At 55.7% G+C, this 21,826-nt stretch overlaps 1 protein-coding gene across 1 annotated transcript in view; it reads left to right on the forward strand.

Annotated features, from left to right (window-relative positions):
- LOC140896452 (B-cadherin-like) overlaps positions 1-21,826 on the forward strand; it is a 44,086-nt gene that overhangs the window by 11,146 nt on the left and 11,114 nt on the right. The window contains exons 3-8 of the mRNA XM_073308308.1: positions 15,323-15,540; positions 17,221-17,364; positions 17,939-18,088; positions 19,091-19,235; positions 20,008-20,183; positions 21,130-21,258. Of these exons, the coding sequence (XP_073164409.1) occupies positions 15,323-15,540; positions 17,221-17,364; positions 17,939-18,088; positions 19,091-19,235; positions 20,008-20,183; positions 21,130-21,258 (962 nt within the window). The remainder of the gene's footprint in view (positions 1-15,322; positions 15,541-17,220; positions 17,365-17,938; positions 18,089-19,090; positions 19,236-20,007; positions 20,184-21,129; positions 21,259-21,826) is intronic.

Here is a 21,826-nt window from a genome sequence, read left to right on the forward strand (position 1 = left end):
ATTTTGTATCTCAGTGCTATGGAAACACGATAAAATGTGTGCTAAGTTGAAAGAGAATCCCTGTGCACATCTCTGGAATGCAGCTACCTCCGGGTAAAGTGACCGTGTCCTTGTCTCACCACCAGACAGTCCCAGTTCTTTCGAGGAGGTCTTGGCATCCCAGGAACTTCTCCACACTTTCCACTGGATTAAAATGTTTTGGTGTTTGTTCAAGACCCTGCTGTACCCAGCAGAGTTTCCTCAGTTTGCCAGGAAGAAGCCGCACCGTGGAATGAGCGTTCAGTGTGGTGAGCAGGGTTTGGGGTGCAGAGCGAGGCTGAAGGAGCCCAGAGCCTCTCGGGGCTGTTCCTTCGTGCCGAGCGAACGGCCACACCACTGGTTCCGTGTTTCCTGAGAAACCTGTTCAGACACTTAGCCCTGGTCTGAACTGGGGGGCAGATGGATCGAAGTTACGCAACTTCAGCTACGTGAATAACGTAGCTGAAGTCGACATGCTTAGACCGACTCACCGCGGTGTCTTCACCGCCGTGAGTCGACTGCTGCCACTGCCCCGTCGACTCCGCCTGCCCCTTGCCCCCCCATCCCCCTCCCCCCGATCCGGTGGGTAGTGTAGACATACCCTGAGCGACTGGGAAAGTTCCTCTGCTCTGAGAGCCGCACGCAGGAGGCAGCTGAGCGGGAGGCCATCGGTGGCGACACCCGCACGGTTTGAACGAATTGCTTCTTTGCTGGAGCCTCTTTCCTAACCCCAGCGCTCACACCCAGCGTCCTGGCTTGGGGTTTGAAAGAACAGCCCCCTCGCTTCTGGGGTGGGGCGCTGCAAGTCCAGCCGCGTACATTAACGCTGGCCACGGCCAGGGGAGGAAGCACGCAAAAGTAAGTGCATTAAATCTCCCTGCCTGGCTGGGAGGGTCCCCATCCGGGGGGCCCAACCAGCCACTTCTTCTCCCAGTGGGGAGGCCCATCTGGGCTGCATCTCAGTGGTTACAAAATGCTGGGGGGAGAGTCCGAATGGCTAGAATCCTCCAGGGTCTGAATGCCAGACTCCTGCTAGAGCATAGCCCCCACCCTGCCTGTAGCCCTACAGATGCAAATACAGCGACACACAGTGTGTGTGTGTGGGGGGGGGGGGGAGAGGGGAGATGGAGGATGTCACTTGAGCCATCTGCCTGTGGCTGGTGGAGGCCACGCTCCTGGCCGAGAGGCAGGAGAGAGCAAAGGGTGGAACAGAAGGGGAAGTGGTTGGGAGGGAATGATGGCTGGCTTGAGGGTGGGCAAGGAAGCAAATGCTTTAATGACCTGTGGGATTTATGTAAATGATACATATTAGCGCATTGTATTTGCATATAATCCCTAGCTTTCTGCCGCTACGGCTTGCACAGGTGTGGAGAGGCCCGTCTGACATCCCGCAATGGCAGAGGGGGCTGAGATCAGCAGGATGTGGCTGGGATTTGTTCTGCCCCATCTGACAGGCTGCTCCTGCAGCAGCCCAATGCCCCTGGGCTGCGGGGTGGCCGGGGGAGTCGCCAAGTCACTTCCCCGCAGCAGCCCCCTGGCGGGTCCCTGGGAAGAGTTTCTCCTGCGCAGAGGTGGGGAGTTGCGCGGCACCCAGAGGAGGCAGCTCCTGTCAGCTGCAGACTGCGCCCAGGATGGGATGCCCTCCTTTTCATATTGGGAACCCTGGGGGTCTCTTGCCATAGAGACCCTGCCTCGGCTTTAGGGGCACCCAAACTCCAGGAGCCGTTTGGCCAATCGGGAGCTGCCGGCTGTGACAGCTGGTTCTGCATAGGTTTGTCTGACTTCAGTAAAAATTCAGCAGGCATTGGAGACACTGGGCCCCCTGTCTCTTACCCCATGGACAAGCTCTTCCTAGGGACCCGCAGCTCGTAGGAAAAGGTAACCACATGCTCACTCCTGCCTTCCCCTCCCATCGTCGGGTCTATTGTAATATCCAGGTCCGGGAAAAGCCGCTTTCCCAGCATGATTTAATTCCCTGTATGGCCTAGCATAAATAAAGGAGACAGGCCCCATTAGCACTCTGTCCTGGTGACTTGTGTTCCTGACCTGTGGGAGAACCAACGCTCGCAGCTGGAGGGGTACATCGGCTCTGTCCAAGAGCCCGACGGCAGGTCCCCTGGCTGCAGGACTGTGTTCATCTGTTGGCTGTGCTCAGTGGGGCCCTTCTGGCTGTCGGGGAGTGTGGACAGAGATCCCCTCGCAGCCAGCAGCTCAAAAGCCAGAGCGCCACTGGGCACGTCAGAAAGAGACCCAGGCGATACAAGCCTGTGGAGTGGAAGGGACCTCGCAGTCCTGCTAGGAGACGGGGCAGTTCAGCGGATCCAGGGTTCCCAGTGAGGGGACACTGTGTGGCTACGCGGGGTTTGGACCCTTGCCCTGCTGCTTGTGTCGTCAAAACGCCAGCTGGCCTGCCGGCCACAAGACCATGACCTATCCCTTCAGACAGTGTGTGTGTTTGGGATTTGCCAACCTTTCTCCATTGGCTCAGCCCCCTTACCTGCGTGTGCGATTCGTGCCCTCCCCCCCCCCGCTTTGAGTGGGGCACAAGCCAGCATGCAGACCCACAAATATGAGAGCGCTGGCTGCTGCGGGGGGTGTCTGAGGTGCGTGTGCTGGTAGCAACCGCTGTAACCTGCCACCTCGTTAGATTTCCCCCCCCCACACACACAGCGCAGCTCCCTGTAACGAAGTAGAGCTGACTGCTAAAGCCTTTAAGCAAACCATGCCAATGCCATGTCAGCATATTGCCTTGATGGAACAAAAGGTTGTGTCTTACCACACCCTGGAAACAGACACCAAGGCTATGGAGGATGCAAAGGCAGCTTTAGCCATGAGAGTGTTTCCAGCAGCCAGGCTCAAAGTGCTGTAAACCCCAGAACCCTCGTGGCACCTCCCCGCCCCCCACAGGGTGCAAGGCTGCCCTCTGGGGTGCACAGGCAATTCCCAGGACGAACTGGCATGCAGAAATTGGCACCTTCCTTTTCCTGAGAGCAGCGGGGTGTCCTCACAGTGCTCTTGTCACTGGGAAGCCTGCATGTGTTGCAGGCAAATCAGCACCACTAACTCTAAACCTTTCCCACTGTTTGCTCGCCATGCAGGAATGGGAAGGTCTGAACATGTTCTGTTCTGTGGTGCCTGCCCTATCCTGCTGTGGGACTGAGTGAGCCATGGGGCTGTGTCCCCCCCCCATTTAGGTGTGGTGTGAGATGTTTTCCCTTTGGTTTGTGTTGATTGTTACCTGCATTATCATCCCCTGGTACGTCCCTGGGAGTACATCCCAAAACCTGTGGGCAGGGAGTGTTGCTGCAAGACTGGATCTAGTCCAGGGGTTCTCAAACCTCATTGCACCACAACCCCCTTCTGACAGCAACAATTACTACACGACCCCAGGAAGGGGGACCAGCGCCTGAGCCTGCCCGAGCCCAGCTGTCCTGGGCAGGGTGGCCAAAGCCAGAGCCCAAGGGCTTCAACCCCAGGTGAGGGGCCTGTAACCTGAGCCCCGCCACCAGGGCTGAAGCCCTTGGGCTCTGGCTTTGGCCCCAGGTGGTGGGGCTTGGACTTTAGCTTCAGCTCCGGGCGGTGGAGCTTGGTCTTCGGCTTTGCCCCAGCAAGTCTAACACCATCCCTGGCGACCGCATTAAAACAGGTTTGTGACCCACTTTGGAGTCCTGACCCACAGTTTGAGAACCGCTGATCTAGTCCTTAACATTGTACCCTGGCAACACTGCAGTGAAGAAGCCACAGGCGGCGGGTATCATAGGCATGGGAAGGATCTGCTGTCCCAAACAGCCTGACGTGTTTCCACCCATGCTCCACCCCCAGGCCCCATCCTGCCTGCTATTCCCTCTGTGTCAGGGGCTGGGGAAGGCAGCCTGGGGGCCGCAGTACGCCCCCGGGGCCATGCCATGTTACCCGTCCTCCTGGCGCTGGGGCCGTGCCGCCTGCTTGCTGGCCTGCTCAACACTGGGGTTGGGCCAGAGGGTGCCTTCAGGGGCAGGGGGGTGGCACGGCCATGAGTTGGGCTTGGTGGCACGGCCCTGACGGTGCGACCTGGGGAGGCTGGGGCCGTGCTGCCCGGCTCTCCGGCGCACCGGGGGGCTGGGGGCACTAGCCTGAGGCAGGGGCCAGTGGCCACAGTGGGGGCTAGGCTCTGGTGGGTGTGGAAGGGGCGGGGCCTCGGGTGAAAGGGGCATGGCTGCGGGGCTAACCTCCCCAAGCCAGGGGTTCACCCACGGCCCATGGAAGAAGCCCATTGCAAATTGCTGCTGGAGGAGATGATGAGACGTCCTGCGTTTTGGATTGAATTGGAACGATGTTATTCTAATGACTTCAAAGAGTTTTCCTTTAGCTAGCCTGGTGGTAGGCATGGGTTGACCTCTGAGTGCAAATGACGCACTGATACTGAGTGGAATTCAGCTTTCTGGGTGAGAGAAGAGACCAGTGTGAAATTGGCAGGGTGTGGATTTAATCCTCTGATTGATTGTTTGCTTTTGTTCAAAGGAACCCATCACTGGGGAATTAAGTCAACTGCAAAGAATGAGTTAAAAGTGGTTTCAATGGTACACCTGCCCTAGAGTTCCCCACTGATTTGTGTGCGTTTTCCATAGTTTGCTCTTTAACAAAACAAACACAAGCTTGCTCTTCTCCGCTGCTGCCCAAGGGGAGGGGAAAGAACACAATCTACAGGGGAAGAAATAAACCTGACTGTGTATAAACTGCAGTTAAATGCACCAAGTAAAAAAACCCTGGGAAACCAAGTGCTTTGCTCTGATCTTTCAATGATGGGCTCTCAGGGGTTACTTGTTACAGAAGTGATTAAGTTCAGGCAGAATTGTGACTTTGTCCATTTAATGCATCATGGAAAATTCTTTATTCTCTTGATCCCTTTGAGCAGTTCTTTGTGATTACAGATCTCTTCCCCACTGTATTTTCCACTGCATGCATTCGATGAAGTGAGCTGTAGCTCACAAAAGCTTATGCTCAAATAAATTTTTTAGTCTCCTAAGGTGCCACAAGTCCTCCTGTTCTTTTTGCGGATACAGACAAACACGGCTGCTATTCTGATAGGTGTCAGCATTTCACAAGGGCAGGCTCCTGTTTACACATACAGGTTTGCCGGGTAAGCGTTCTGACTCCAGGGTGGATCAGCAAGTTGTGCATGAGCAAAGGCAGAAGTAAACTGTACGTTAGAGAAGATGTTTAGCTGCCTTCCTCCATTTACGTAATGCACATTGAGCTGCCTATGCTATCTGAAATCTGCTCAGGGCCCCGTTACGACAGGATGGCGGCCGTGCTCTCCACGGACTTCTCGCTGCCCCGTAGCCGTGAAAGCAAAGGGGATGCGAGGGGTGTTCTATCTTTTGTAAGACTGAATAGAGTGTTCTCTGTGTCCATCAGACAATAGTCTGTCCACGTCTGGAGCGCTGCCTTCACCTTAGGGACACAGTCAGGCTGAAACATTTTTTAAACCCATTTCCTTCCCTTAGGTTGTTGGACTGAAAGAGGTTTAAAAGTCAAACTTACTTTTCACCATTTGTGCTGATGACCCAAAGCAGGGGAGTAAACAGTGACGATAAACTGCCGGGTCCCTTACACAGGCTTTTGTTTATAGCGTCTAGTCAGTTTCGCTTTCCAGTTGTCAGGGTCTAAAATCTTGCTGCAGTCTTCGTTCCAAGATGGCAAAGGAAGAGAGCAGGGACATGGTGGTTATTTAGCCCTAAAGGGAGGAGCTGGAGGACTAGGGAATTCAATTATGGAAAACCCAGTGGCAAGTGCTCCTTTCCTCCTCTTGTTCTGTCCCATAGTCTGAGCAGTGGGAAAAAGGGGAGCACCGAAAGAACTGGAAGAGCAGTAAGCCTAGAGCAAATAGAAGGATGGTGGTTTATACAGTTCACCTATGTAACTCTCTGCTGCAGGAGGCTAAAAGACAGGCATGGAGGCTGCAGTTGTAGTCTGGTTAGGCCCAGGATATTAGAGACGCAAGCTGGGTGAGGTAATAGCTTTTATGGGACCAACTTCTGGTGGTGTGTAAGCTCGAAAGCTTGTCTCTCTCACCACCAGAAATTGGTCCAATGAAAGATATGATCTCACCCACCTTATCTCTTGAGGCTGGCGATTTACAAGGGCTGGATATTTTTATGACTTGTCAGCAGGAAAACTAAGGGCTTGATCCTGCTCCATTGGAGTCAGTGGCCATCCTGCAGGCACTTAGCTACTAACAACTCTCACATCTCGTTGCTCAGGGCTCTGGCTTGGGAAGAAGTGTTTCCCCTCTACATAGAATACACCAGAGCTGGCTAGATAGAGCAAATGAAAGGAAAAATCCAGGCTGAGTATCCGGAGAAAGCTGGTGGAGAAGCTGGTCAGAGTGGGGATTAGGGTCACTGTTTGTGTTGCGGTAGCACCGAGGGGCTCCAGTCATGGATCAGGACCTTGGTGTGCTAGGTGCTGTACAAACTCACTACACACACACGTATGTAACAACAAGATGTATTCTTCCCTTTGGCTCCCACCCCACCCCGCTCTCTTGCTATCCACAACAAAGCAAGGGAGGCCTGTCTGGTGGGACACTTCTTACAATCAGTGGCAGATTAGCCACTGGGCCAACGGGGCCTGTGCCCAGGGGCCCCAGAAAAATGGGCACCCCTGCACCCTGACCGACCCCGCTCCCCAGAAGGAGCGCTGGGTGGGCGGAGCAGGCTGTGCCCCTGTGCCCAAACCCCATTTCCCCATCCCAGGGCCCCACAAAACTCTAATCTGCCACCTCTTAGAACAAGCTGGACAGAGAATGTTCAGTAGAGAGATCCTGCACCAGCCCTGGGGGAGACCCACTTGGTCTCTTCCAACTCTAGGCTTTATGTCCTGTTGGGGCTCGCTCTTTGTTTTGGGTACAACAATAAAGCTCTTCTCCTTTTGTCCTCCAAGGCCCTTCTGGGACCTAGGGCGTCTGCACAAGCTTTTCCCCTGGCTGAATTAGCCAGTCATCTCTGAGGATGCCTCATGCCGAGCATTAACTGGCCTCCCAGCCTTTGAACTGTGGTGAAATTCAAAACCAGTGGGGCTCCCAGCCTTCCAACTCTGATGGTTAATGGAAACAGTTGCTACCCCACTGGTTGGCTTCTCTAGAGAATGTTGTTGCATGCTTTCCAGTGGAAAGGCTCAAACTTCCATCACGAAATAAGGGCCAGCGATGTATCCCGGAGTAGAGCACAGGACTGGGGGGGAGGAGAGTTGGGGGTTTGTTCCTGGCTCTGCCGCTGGCTTGCAGAGACACCTTGCACAAGTCACTTAACCTCGCTGCTGCTCAGTTTCTCTGTAATAAAGACAACCCGCCCTTCCGCTAGAGAGAGCGGGATGAGTGCTTCAATAAAGAGATTCCTGGAGTGTGGAGCTCAGAGGCTTGGGCTGTCCAGAAGCAGGTATGCCAGAGTGCTGTGATGGTGCTTGTTCCCCTTTGGTAGCCAGAATCCGGGGCTCTGCAGGGTGGCTTCTGTCTGGATGAGAAATCGGTGATGCTGACTCAAGGAATTGTCTTCGTGTAACTTGTTTTACACTGTGCAGGCCCGTCCTGTTTCCTTGCGTGGCAGCAGGGTCAAGCTGCGCACAGGCGGGAATCTTTCTCGGGCCGGTGAGCTGTTTTTGCCTCTGCTTCTCTGCAGGGACTCGCAAAGTCTGCTCCGTCCTTGCCCGCTGCAGTTGCTTGGCCCCTGTGTCTGAACCTGGACATGCTCCTCTCCTGGGGCCACGTGGCCTCCTGAGAGGAGTCTGGGCCAGTCATCTCCCAATCCCTCTGCGTGGCTGCCGGCAGTGCATCCCCTCTTCCTAGGGAGAAGTTTTCCCTGGGTCTATCTCAGTGGCCCTTAACAGGCAGAGCTCTTCCATACCTCTGCTGCTTAGAGCCACTGCACAGCAGGCCATGCTCCGTCTGGCCGCACCCGGGGAGTCTGAGCCCACTCGCCGGGGTGCTGGCTCCTGCAAACCGCTCCCAAGCAGCATTCTGCTCCCGAAATGGGTCCCATCCCGGAATTTACTGTGAGAGAAGCTCCCGGTGGTGACGAAGTGACTCTGAAGGGATGCCTTTCTGAGGGATGCTTCCCTTGGTCTCAGTGCTTGGGTGGGAAAGGAGCAGGTACTTTTCAGGCTGTGTCACTAGGTGATCAAAGCCACTTCTGAAGGCTCTAACCCATGCAATGGAATCATACCTGGGCCGTTAGTTACAGTAAACATCTGTTCCCAGACTCAGCGCAGAAACAATCCCACAAACAAAAGTCTGTTTGTCCAGGAACCTTTTAACAGTCCCCCTCTTCCCCCCCCACTCATGTGACATCACTGAAGTGGAATGCATCTTCCTCCCCCAGAGCCTTCCCTGGAAACACCCCGGGCTGGGGTTCTTCCCCCAATGGTCACAGGTGGGGAAATGCACAACCGAACCTGGGACCTGGCTCTTCTGTCCAGCATGGCAAGAATGTGGCTGAAACCAAGCTCTGCAGTGGCTGACTTGGTGCATGGCCATGGACTCCCTGGCTTCACTGAAGATCAATACTGAAAATTGCAGTCTGGATTCTTATGCATTTTGTCATGCTGGGGACTGACCTGGATCCCAGTAGCCAGGGGCCAGATCCTGCTCCCCTTGCTCAGTGAGCCAGTGGAGCTGCTCAGTGAGAGCAAGGGTGGGAGAACTGAGCCCCTGCTATAAGGGGCTTAGATCTTTTTTGTCTTACAAAGCACTTGTCGGAGTGATGGTGTGCAGTCCAGGACAGCCTGAGCTGCGTGCTAAGGGCACTTGGTTCTGGGCTTCCTTTAGCTTCTAGGCCTGTCTCCAGACAAGTGCAGTGACTCTGGAAAGCCCACAGAATGGACATTCTGGGAATACTGACTTGCAGGGCATGATAAGGAGTAGAGAAGTGGTAACAGGAACTCCCCTGCGATCTGGGTGCTGCCCCTGCAGCTGATCTGCTTCCAGTGCAGAATTCTGACTGACCAATCTGCACCTGCCAAAGTCAGGCAGAGCCCACCACTCCCGGAAGGAAAATGCCCCATTCCCCTGTGAGCTGAGGAAAGCCTGGTCCACGGGTGGTGGCAGAGGCCTTCAGGGGCTCAAATAAATTGGTTAGTCTCTAAGGTGCCACAAGTACTCCTTTTCTTTTTGCGAATACAGACTAACACGGCTGTTCCTCTGAAACCAGTCCATTCAGTGTGTGCAGAGACTGTCACTTGGGTGATGGGCTGGTCTGCTCATGCACCAGCGCTGGTTTAAGGAAAGGTGTGATGGGTTAAACAGGTGTGGACACTCACGGGGTTTAAATCTGGCTTATCTGTGTAACTTTCAGTGATAAATCTATGGTTGAGCTTGGGCCTAATGTCACCGGTTTTAAACCAGCTGAGTTTCCCCCTAGGGGTTTGCCTCAGTTTAACTAATCAGGTTTTTAGGAAGTCTGGGTGTAGACAATTGAGGTACGCTGCAAACTGCTCCACCCACCGTTCCTCTGTGATGGAAGAACTGCACGCTCTCTAACCCTGATTGGGGTTCTCGGCCCGGGGGCGGCGTCGGCGTCTGGCCATCGAGCTAACTCTTCTCCATGACAAAGTGAGGCTTTTACAACACACAACGCATCCAAAAGCCTTCTTTGCTTGGAATCAGAACGTCCCACGCTGGTTTCTGCCAAAACCGCCCCGCTCCCGTGCTTGGGTGTCATGGTGCTAATGGCGAAGCTCTTTGGTTCCCAGCAACATGGACTGATGCTGAACTTCCCAACACTCGTTTGTTTCTAATACTTAGTGGGAGGGAATTGGCCGTAGGCTGTTACGCAAAATAGCAGTGACCGTAGCCTGCGGGGGGGGGAGCTAGGTGCAAGCACCCTTCCATTCATGTATCCAGCCAGCTGCCACCTGCTCTTAACGGGTCTTTGGGAGCATGCACGGAGGGTGACCTGCCTCAGTGCTGGTGGCCAGTGAGGCCGCTCGTCTGCTAAGGGATCTGCCACCTAAGGAGGCGAGAGCTCCTCCAGGGCTGAGGGGTTCTCAAACTTCATCGCACTGCAAGCCCTTCTGACAACAAAAATTACTACATGACCCTGGAACGGAGACCGGAGCCTGAGCCCTGCCAACCTGGGCAGGGGGGCCAAAGCTGAAGCCCAAGGGATTCAGCCCCAGGCAGTTGGGCTCAGGCTTCAGCCCCAAGCTCCATCAAGTCTAAGCCAGCCCCAGCCACCCCATTAAAACAGGGTCCCAACCCACAGTTTGAGAACCAATGGGTTAGATGTTTAGAGACGGAGAAACATTCCCCATTGTACATTGCTCATGAGAAGCAAACAAAACCACTTCCACAGGCAGGGGACTCATGCTACCATAAATGTGGACAGATGAGAGAATTGCATGCGTTTCCGCTGTGCCCTCGGGCTGGTGGATGGGACAGTGAATGTAGCACTTTTACCCGCCCTGGGAGTGGTTCTGTGGTCAAAGTTCTGTTTCAAACCAGCCCGGCTTCCTTCCCAAATGCAGCCGACTGTTAGTCATGGCTTTTATGGGGGAAAGAGGGCAGATAACAAAGACCCCTCTTTTTCAGCAGGAGAATAGGGAGAAAGAAAATCTCCTGTTCGGATAGTGGAGTAGCGGGTCCCCTGAAAGATTTTCTGTCCCCATAACTTTGGCAGGGTGCTGGAATAATTTGTACAGTGGGGGTGCTGAGAGCCACTGAACCAAGCTGTAAACCCTGCGTATGATGGAAACCGCTTCAAGCTGGGGGTGTGGCCACACCCCTAGTTCCTCACTTTGCTGCCTCACTCCCCCCCCCGCCGCCCTTACTGTCCCGGCGCACGTGAGCACTTTGGGGTATTGGATCTGCTCTGGGTCTGACGCTTCACAGCCCAAGAAGCAAAAAGTTCTTGAGTTGTGCTGCTGTGTAACTGCAAGATGGGCGGTGAAGGGAGCCTCTGCCGTGGCTGGCTGGAAAGTCCTGCTCATGCCTGCAGTGCTTGCTCTGATGTGCGGGGCCCACTCCGCGCCCCTGGCAGCCAGCGGCCCACTCCGCGCCCCTGGCAGCCAGCGGCCCACTCCGCGCCCCTGGCAGCCAGCGGCCCACTCCGCGCCCCTGGCAGCCAGCGGCCCACTCCGCGCCCCTGGCAGCCAGCGGCCCACTCCGCGCCCCTGGCAGCCAGCGGCCCACTCCGCGCCCCTGGCAGCTTTTGCTTTTAACGTCGCTGTTCCTCTGAAGGCTGCGCTACCGATTGTCTGGGCCCTGCTAGGATGCATTTCCCGCCCCTGTTGTACAGCTGTGCGGACACGATGCTGAGCAGGGGCCAGCAGTGGGAGGTGACCCAAGTCGGAGGGGCACTGGCTCACCCTGCTTGTCCCTTCTCCAGCTGGGGGCTGCGGGTTGTGGAGCCCGCCCCCCTGAACTGCTCCCTGTTTGGTGCTGGCAGGCCTACCAAGGAGAGCCTGAGAGGCCATTAAAGCAGGGCTGTACTGTGAAAGCTTTTAGTGACCCGCCCCCGCCTGGCTCTCACCGGGCAGAGCATTAATAACCTAGTGCACTAGCTGGGATGGGCTCTGCGGGGTGGGGGGGTCCTTATTAGACAATGCTTCATTTCCTCGGGGTGAGATCCGGGAGTTGGGGCAAGGAGCCCCCGGCTGAGTCGGAGCTCTGGGGGGCTGACCCCCGGAAAGAGGCAGGTGGGTCTCCCCTACGTTCACTGTAACCACTTGGGATGTTTGCCTGGAGTGGGAGCAGCCGCATTCCAGACCTTCCCTTCCCAGGTTAATCACCCGGCTTCCTGGGGGAGGGGAGGGCGTGGGGTCCTGCAGCCATTTCCTGCTGATCTTGGAGCTGTGAGGACAAAGCAGCGGGGCTGCCCTTAGCCCTGGGCTTAGACAGCACCTGGGACTCCCTGCTGTGCTGGGGGGCGGAGGGGAAGTGAGGGGAGGGAAGCCTGCATTCAGCATTGACCAGGCATGGGGAAGACAACTCCCCTCCCTTCCCCCCTCCCCAAAGTTGGGGCATGCATTAATAAATGTGGGATAAGTGGAGTCTGGAACAGCAGCTGGCGGCCCCCGCCCTCCCCATAAATAAAGTTGCTGGTGCCCCGGTCAGAGTATGATTTCGAGGAGAGGGTGCAGCAAACCGCCCCAGCGGCTCCCGGGCTGCGAGCTACAGGAATCCCCTTCCAGCCTGTGCCAGCAGCGCGGGATGGCTGGGCCTCCAGAGCGCCCAGCCCGGCCGTGCCCGCCCAGGCTCATGACCAGATAGTCCCAGCGTGGGCCCCACGAAACCCACCATAACTCTCTCACTCCCAGTGAAACACATTTTAAACCAACCCTGAGGAGACCAGGGCAGTTCCCAGAGCCCAGCATTGCGGTTTGTGCTGCTGGCACCGACTCAGGGGAACGTCGCTTTGTTTGCTTTGTCAAAGGTGCTGCTGTGCCCGGGGCACGTGGGCCAAGGAGACTGGGGCACGGGCGCCCTCTGGCTGAGACTGGCACCTCAGCTGGAGGCTGAGACTCACTGGCACAGGTCCCCTCAGTTCTGTGCCTCTACAGCATCCCCGGGGCGGGGGAGCGGGCGGTTGGCTGTTGGAAGCAGGGCCTGTAGCTTTGATTAGAAGCAGCCTAGGACTGGATGGGCGGTTATGGCGCCTGGAAGAATACAGGAGTGATGCCTCTCTTTCGAGAAGGGTGCTGATGGCATCTGTCATGTCTGAGATCTCAGGTCAGGCAACATTGCTCCAAAGCAGCCCTTGGGCAGCATCTGCTTTAGCTCTAGTAAAAACAACGAGGAGGACGTGTGGCACCTTAGAGACTAACAAATTTATTTTGGGCATAAGCTTTCGTGGGCTATAGCTCACTTCATCGGCTACATGGAGTGAAAATACAGAAGCAGGTATAAATACGTGAAAGGATGGGGGTTGCTTTACCAAGTGTGAGGTCAGTGTAACGAGTTAAATCAATTAACAGCAGGATACCAAGGGAGGAAAAATAACTTTTGAAGTGGTAAGAGAGTGGCCCATTACAGACCGTTTCAGAGTAGCAGCCGTGTTAGTCTGTATTCACAAAAGAAAAGGAGGACTTGTGGCACCTTAGAGACTAACCAATTTATTTGAGCATGAGCTTTCGTGAGCTACAGCTCACTTCATCGGTGTAGCTCACGAAAGCTCATGCTCAAATAAATTGGTTAGTCTCTAAGGTGCCACAAGTCCTCCTTTTCTTTTTGCGAATACAGACTAACACAGCTGTTACTCTGAAACCTTAGAGACTAACAAATTTATTTGACATAAGCTTTCGTGAGCTACAGCTCACTTCATCAGATGTAAGCACTGCTTACAGACAGCCCCCCAACCTGAAGCAAATACTCACTAGCAACCACACACCACACAACATAACCACTAACCCAGGAACCTATCCTTGCAACAAAGCCTGTTGCCAACTGTGTCCACATATCTATTCAGGGGACACCATCATAGGGCCTAATCACGTCAGCCACACCATCAGAGGCTTGTTCACCTGCACATCTACCAATGTGATATATGCCATCATGTGCCAGCAATGCCCCTCTGCCATGTACATTGGTCAAACTGGACAGTCTCTACGTAAAAGAATAAATGGACACAAATCAGACGTCAAGAATTATAACATTCAAAAACCAGTTGGAGAACACTTCAATCTCTCTGGTCACTCGATTACAGACCTAAAAGTGGCAATTCTTCAACAAAAAAACTTCAGAAACAGACTCCAAGGAGAGAATTGGAATTAATTTGCAAACTGGATACAATTAACTTAGGCTTGAATAGAGACTGGGAGTGGATGGGTCATTACACAAAGTAAAACTATTTCCCCTTGTTTATTCCCCCCCCCCGTTAAATGGCCCACCTTGATTATAACTACAAAAGGTCCCCCCCACCCCGCTCTCCTGCTGGTAATAGCTCACCTTAAGTGATCATTCTTGTTACAGTGTGTATGGTAACACCCATTGTTTCATGTTCTCTGTGTATATAAATTTCCCCACTGTATTTTCCACTGAATGCATCTAATGAAGTGGGCTATAGCTCACGAAAGGTTATGCTCAAATAAATTTGTTAGTCTCTAAGGTGCCACAAGTCCTCCTTTTCCATTACAGACAGTTGACAAGAAGGTGCATCTGATGAAGTGAGCTGTAGCCCACGAAAGCTTATGCACAAATAAATGTGTTTAGTCTCTAAGGTGCCACAAGGGGGGGTAGCTCAGTGCTCTGAGCATTGGCCTGCTAAGCCCAGGGTTATGAGTTCAATCCTTGAGGGGGCTGTTTAGGGATCTGGGGAAAAAACTGGCAATTGGTCCTGCTTTGAGCAGGGGGTTGGACTAGATGACCTTCTGAGGTCCCTTCCAACCCTGATCCTCTAGGATTCGAAGGACTCCTTGTTGTTTTTGCTGATACAGACTAACACGGCTCCCCCTCTGAAACCTTTAGCTCCAATGTGAACCTGCTCGGTCACCGCCTCTGAGGACTGGCTGAGGCGCTTTCCCGGCCTGGGTGTCCCAGTGGAGGTGATCGACCGCACAGCTCGCCGATGGTGTCTATATGGAAGACTCTGCGAATACGCAGGTCACCACTTCCCGCCCCAGTACTCCAGGGTGGAGTTCACGGCCCTGTCACTGCTGCCAGCAGAACCTCCCTTTAAAGTGATAGCCCAGCCTAGCTCCTCAAGCACCGTGTCCCTGCAGTCTGTGAACCTTGCTAATGAACCCCACCCGGCGCTAGCGGTCTCTCCCTGGCCTCGGAAGAGCAATTAGCAGTGAGGCTGAGTTGCTAAGGCCTTGTGGCTGGGGAGCTGCGTAGCGACGAATGGGTTCGGCATGGCCCTTGTCACTGAGTCCAGGATGTTCTGCACTGCTGTGGCCTGACCTCCGAACTGCTCGCGGACTTGCGGATGATGCTGCCATGCCGCTGGCTGCTGTAAAGGAGCCGGGTTCTGCCTGTGCTCGGTGGGTGGCAGCTCAGTGAAACCTCCTGCCCTCAGCCCACTGTTACAGGCAAGGAGGCTGGCAAAGCTCAGGCTTTAACACCAGCCCTCCAGGAGGCATCGACCTGCTGGTTCGCCCCTTCCGTCCCCTTTTGCGATCTCGACGCTCGGGCGCGTTGGGCCCCTGGCTGGCGGGGTTAGCGCGGGTGGGGCTCGGTCCGGAGAGAGGAACGTCCGGCTACTGGCTGTCCTGGTCTCCGGCGGGGCGGGGGTAGCCCTTGCTGGCCTGCCAGGGACTGGAATATGCAGATGGGCAGGTGGCTCCGCTTCTAACCCCCTTCTCCTGCCGGGCTTTGCTGTCTCTCTCTCCGCAGTGAGCTTCGAGAGCTGCGCAGGAAGGAAGCGGACGGCGTACCTGTCGGATGACACACGCTTCAAAGTGCACACGGACGGAGTTGTCTCAGTCAAACGTCCCCTCCAGCTCCACGGGCACGAAAAGAGCTTTTTCATCCATGCCTGGGACTCTGCCAGCAAGAAGCACTCTGCCAAGGTCACCCTGAAGAGAGAGGGGCACCGGCACCGCCGGCACACGGTATGGCGACAAACCCAGCGGGCCTGGTTCGCGCGACCCGCCTGCCCCGGCTCGGCCCATCTGACGCAGCATCCGCTGCGGGCCATTGTGTCCCTTCAGGCCAGCCCCGGGCCAGTCTGGGCTCATCCTCTGCCAGCAGAACGGTCTCTCCTGTGACTGCCTGGCTGCCTCCGCCTTGCAGAGCCTGGGCGGCCCCCCGGGGGTCCGGTGGCACGCTGCCAGCTGCGCTGGGGGAGGGGGGCGGCTGTCAGCTATTGGGCAGGATAAAGCTGCTGGCAGCCGTTCAGCCCACGGCTCTCTCCTGGGGCTGGCTCACTCTACGAACGAGGGCAAGGAAAGTCAGCGTCCTTGGGTACCGTCTGCGAGGCTTTGCTAGCTTCAGCCCGCTGGGAATCAGGGGCCACGGCTTCCCTTCCTGAATACTGGGGAGAGACCCACGCGGGGGCGTCCCTGACCCTGGGTGTCTCCGTTCTGCCGCCTCCTCCATGTGGGCTCCTGTAGGTCACGCGCATTGCTGCTACCGCTCAGCGAGAGGAAAGGCCAAGGCGAAGCAGGAGGCTCTGGTCCCGCAGAGGAGCAGGAGTGAGCACAGCACTGCAGGGACGCTGTCCTCCCGAGCAAAGCTGAGTCTCCTGCCAGGGAGCCGCCGCGCTCGAGCGGAAGAGGGGTGGGGTGAAAGGGAGGCTGTACATTTCAAGCGCCTGGTGCTGCGAGCTGCTGTGCACCCTTTACTCCGCGTCAGCGGGAGCTAAGGACACTCGGCAGCGGGCAGGATTAGTGCTAAGTTAGGAGCTTGGACCTCTTCCAGCTCTGGCTCCTGTGCTCTGCAGCGGGGCTCTCAGATTGGCGCTGTGGCTGGTTGTCTGAACACAGCTGCTCAGTGTGCAGCGGCCGCCAAACAAGCGAACAGAGTGGTGGGGACCACTAGGAAAGGGCCAGATAAGGAGCCAGAGAACATCCTAAGGCCACTACATAAATCCCCGGTATGCCCACACCTGGAATGTTGCGTGCGGTGCTGGTCGCCCTATCTCAGAAAAGATCTGTTGGAATTGGAAGAGGTACAGAAAAGGGCAGCGAGACTGAGTAGGGGGATGGGACTGCTTCTGCAGGAGGAGAGATTAAAAAGCCTGGGGCTGTTCAGTTTGGAGAAGGGACGAGTAAGGGGGCTAGGACGGAGCTCTGTACACTCATGACTGGGGTGGAGAAAGTGGATAGGAAAGTGCTGATAAGTGCAAAGTAATGCACATTGGAAAACATCATCCCCACTACATATATAGAATGATGGGGTCTAAACGAGCTGTTACCACTCAAGACAGAGTTCTTGGAGTCTCTGTGGATAGTTCTCTGAAAACATCCACTCAATGTGCAGTGGCAGTCAAAGGAGCTGGGTCTGGGGCCTGTTACGTCCCTTGTGACAAAGCACCATACCCAGCTATAAAAGGGATAGGCCGAAGTTCCCTGCAATTCCAGTTGCTTGTTCCGGTCCAGCCCAGTCCTGTGGTGAATTAGTAAGAGCTTGCAGCGAATGGCTCCTCAAGCCCTTAGCAGAAGGTGGAGAACCAGTGTCTGGATTTGTCTGTGTAACGGGTGTGGCTGAATCTTGGACGGTTGGTTAAAACTTCCAGCCCCCTTGTGTCTAATGCAGGGACCTCACTGTGAACCGTGTCTCTCTCCCTGCAGGACTCCCCCGCCAATGCTCAGGCAGACATATTGATCTTCCCAGAGTCCCGACTCAGCCGGAAGAGGCAGAAGAGGGACTGGGTCATCCCTCCAATCAACTGCCCTGAGAATGAGAGGGGACCCTTCCCCAAGTCGCTGGTTCAGGTATGGGAGGCCTTTGGCACGGCATCCCAGCCAGGCGTGGTGTGTTAGGTGTGTCACTCTTGGGGTGGGAGGAGGGGAGTAGCTGGGAGAAGGCAGAGGGGGAGCGTGGAGAGATGGGTGGGTGGCATTTGTTTGGAAGAACTCTTGGGATCTGACGCCCTGGTTCCGCCTTCCCACTTGCTCTTGGCTGCGCATCCAGCTGGGCCGAGGAGCCATTTCATTGCCTGGGTCTTGTGCGCTAGCTGGCTGCCACAGGGCGGCCATGCAGCGCGGGCTGTGGGGAAGGCTCCATCTGCCCCCAGATGGCTGCTCCGTCAGCATTCACAAACAGAACCTCCCCAAGCCCTCTGTCTGCTACTGGGCTTGTGTAGCACCAAACCCGCCTTCCAGGCCTGTCCTCCTCCGCCGTATCCCCGAATGGGGTAAATGGGGTGGCATGTGGTGCTGAGCAGGAACGTGAAGGGCAGCTTCTTGGGGACTGGAGGGATTCTGGCAAGATGGGAGGGGAGCACAGGCTGGGGCGGCCCCCGTGCTCAGAAACCCCTGGCTGACCTGCCCCGTTCTCTGGCACCAGATCAAATCCAACAACGGCAGCAACATTTTCTACAGCATCACGGGGCGGGGCGCAGACGAGCCCCCTGTGGGCGTCTTCATCATCGAAAGGGAGACGGGGCAGCTAAAGGTGACGAAGCCGCTGGACAGAGAAGACATCAGCAACTACACGGTGAGTCCCTGGGTGCCAATGATGGAGAAGGGGCGTGTTCTCAGGGACTGATGGCCCCTGGAGCTTGGAGGTGGCTGGGACGGGGCCCGAGGCTCTGATGAACTGGGTCTCACTCCATTTCTTGTACCGCACGGTCCAGAGGGCAGCTGCCCTCCCCTCCCCCATCATGGTCTCTTCCCCGAGGCCTGGCAGAGTAAAGCCAGAGAGGAGGTGCTGACCCCAGCTGGGCACTGCCTCCTGATCTGTGCCCGGCCCTGGTCACTTGGCCACGTCAGCACTTGGCCCTGAGGCCTGGTTCTTTCCCCGAGGTGCTGAGTGCTGCTGAGGGGGCCCAGCACCGGTGAGAATCGGGCCTAGAGCGTTCTGACAGCCTAGCACCAGCTCATTGCCTCAGCAGGGCCCCTGCTGCTTGGAGACGCGCTCAGCGTGCACCTCCTGTCTCCGAAAGCTTCGCTGGACGCTTCGTCACGGGCCCGTGGGTCTCTGCTAGGCAGAGCAGGGCTGGCCAGTGGCTCCATGTCCATTACCGATGTTGGCCCAGCAGGGAGGAGAAACCATAAATCCACACGGGTCAGGACAGCCCAGACTGGCCCCTCCCTGGGTAACAGGACCTCACTGTCCATGGGCAGCCAGTGATTATCCTCCGAGTGTGGAGGGGAGCTGGATGGGCCCTTTGAAGGCTGCTGTCCGAACCCTTGGCTTAGGCTGAGCTGGGCAGAATTCCCCCATGCTGGACCTGTTCCGTGTGGCCTGCATGTGAACTCAAGACCCTGGTGGGGATGGTCAGCCAGCAGCTGGAGTTGGGGAATCGAAGGCAAGTCCCTTCTGGCAAAGCCAGCCAGGCTCGGGCTCCCGTTCTGCAGGGACACATGGAACGCCGTGCACAAGCCAAGCATGGCCGCTGCTTTCAGAGTCATGGCTGGGTTTGGCGGGCGCTGCTGGCTGCTCGTGGCCTCACGGGGTGGCTTGAATGGTGCCTTACACCCCATGCTGGCTTTGCAGCTCTTTTCTCACGCTGTGTCTGCGAATGGGAAGCCTGTGGAGGACCCCATGGAGATCATCATCACTGTGAGTGACCAGAACGACAACAAACCTCAGTTCACCCAGAGTGTCTTCACAGGCTTCATAGAAGAAGGAGCCAAGCCAGGTATGTGAGCAGAGCCCCCGACTTGGGGGCTGAGACACACCGGTCATGAGATGTGGCTTTGGAGGGTTCCCTCCAAGGAGAGAGAGAGACAGGGACTGTTTTAGTGTTGGGTTAATTTTGCTTTGAAGAATTTAAATCCCAGAATAACCCAAAGGGTCTAAAATCTGCCCACTGAGCAGACGCGCCTTGTCCAGAGTGCGGGTGGCTGGGCTTGGAGCAGGCTCTCCCTCCCCTTCCAACCCAGCAGTTCCTTCCCCCGATCCTGCAGGAGAGTCGGCATCCTGGGGTTGACCACCTGCCTCTCTACAGAACCCGCGGAGGGGACCAGTTACCTTCGCAGAAGGCTCTGGGGCTGGCAGGGAGCAGGCGCTCGGTGCGCTGATGGGGGCGGTGTGAGAACTGGAAGGGAACAGGGGAGCTAATTTGGTATCAGTAAATGTGGCTCTAAACTGTGCCGTCTGTTTACCTGTGAGACGCTCCTAGGGCTCCAGTCTTTCTATCGCCCCAGTGAGATCGATGGCTCTGGGCCGACGACTCAGCCGGCCCCTGCCCCGAGGCGCTTACAATCTTATTCTCTTTCTTTGGTGACTGCAGAGAGGAATCGGCAGACATTAGGGATGGGAAATGCCTGGTGGTTGATCTAGTCACCTTCCCCTGTTCCCCTTGGCGGGCCAGGGCGGGATTGGTTCCGGCAGTGCGTTCTGGAGAATTGTCTCCCGCCTCATTTTGTCCTAGAACGAGAAAATTAGTGTTGCTCTAAACTTGTGCCCAGGTTCTTCCGTGATGCAAGTGACAGCCACAGATGCAGACGACAGTGTAAACTCCTACAATGGGGTCATTGCTTACTCCATCCTGCAGCAGATACCAGAAAAACCCGACCACCAGATGTTCACCATCAACTTTGAGAATGGCATCATCAGTGTGATTGCAGCTGGGCTGGACAGAGAGGTGAGTGCTGCAGCGTTGGGTCGGAGTCAGATCCTACCTCGGCCTAGTTACGTTTGCACAGAGAGGATGGACGGCCCCAGGCTCTGAAGTGCGAGCTCCGCATCGAGACGCATAGACAGTGGCGGGTGTCCGGCGCAATCCGTGTCACGCTGCGGGATGTCTTTGTCGAACTTCTGCTGTCTCCATTTCTCCTGGGCACTTATGCCATGTTAGACCTTCCCTGCACAGCCAGCCCTTGGCCTGAGTGAATTGTGCTTGGCAGGGAGGCAGTGCGGGGTTCAACGGGCATCTCTGCAGTGCTAGAAACTGACCCCCCATGGGAGGCCCGATAGTTTGGCCATGTTTGGTTAATTCAGCTAATTTAAATGCATCAAATCTCAGCCCCACGTTGGGTTTTGTCGAAACATGGTTTTGCTGAGCCTGCACCCAGCAGGAGGGGTTGCCCTGGGAACTCTACTGATCAAGGGAAACCCACTTTCTAACAAATACAAAGTGAAACTGACATCATTGATTAATTGTCCAAGCCCAGATAGATGTGCAGAAAACCCCCAAGCTGTTCACTGTAGATACTGAAAAGAAAAGTGAATGGTTAAAATGCTCTAGGCTACCAATGTGAAATATTCATTTTCAGTAGAGGGGACAATGACAGCTTGCCTGCTGAATTGTGAAGCAGATTTCCTTACCTGTTACTGCCGGGTTTCAGTGGATGAAACTCCCCCGAGCGGGCACCCGCAGCCAGAGGAGTGGTGTCGCTTGCTAGCTGAGTTCAGGCGCTCACACCTCCTGTCTCGCCTGCTGGCTGCTCTGACCGCAAGGAAACTAATCCTAACAAGTTCCCCCAAGAGGCAGAGAGGCCAGGCCTGGCAAAGCCCATTCCCAGCCAGTATGGCAGCAGGCTGACGTGTCCTCCAGGTGCTAACCCCAAAGTGGCTTTTGTGGCTTGCAGGTGACCCCCAACTACACGCTGATTGTCCAGGCTGCCGACTTAAGAGGCGAAGGATTTACTACCACAGCCACAGCAATGATTGAGGTCACAGACACCAACGACAATGCTCCAGTGTTCGACCCACTCACGGTAACGTAACCTCTGTTCGCACTACCCGGGTCAGGAGCTCCACTCCCAACACAGAGGAGTTGATTAGCTACAGCTGCGCAAAGAGTGAACTAGATGCCTGAGAAAACTGTCAAGTTACTAAACCTCAGATGTGGTGAAGAATCAAAGGGGCAGAACTATTCCATGGGGTTAGAGAATCAAATTCTTCTGTGCCAAAAACATTTGCCTCTAACTGGAAGTTGCCTGAACTTGCTCCCTTTAGGAACACGAGTGAAAGGTAAACGTCACAGCAACCTCACGGAAGTACCGCTAGCCATTGCGGGAGCTGGGGACCTGCTTGCTGTGTGTGTTCGTACCTGAGTGCTGAGAGCCAGACCCTAGCTCGGCATAGCTACATTGAAGCCGGTGGAAATTGCTGATTTCCCCTAGCTGTGGATCCTGGCCCTGGGTGTGTAGTTATGGAATAGCAGCTGCAGGGACAGATGTCTTCTGTCGCTGGAACACTCAGTGCAACTTTCCATCCCCCGCCCCCAATGTATGGGGCCCCTTGAGGAGAGTGTAGCAGCTCTGGGTCCACCAGCGCTCCCTG

The sequence above is a fragment of the Lepidochelys kempii genome, chromosome 12 (assembly GCF_965140265.1).
Source record: "Lepidochelys kempii isolate rLepKem1 chromosome 12, rLepKem1.hap2, whole genome shotgun sequence".
Taxonomy (NCBI): Eukaryota; Metazoa; Chordata; order Testudines; family Cheloniidae; genus Lepidochelys; species Lepidochelys kempii.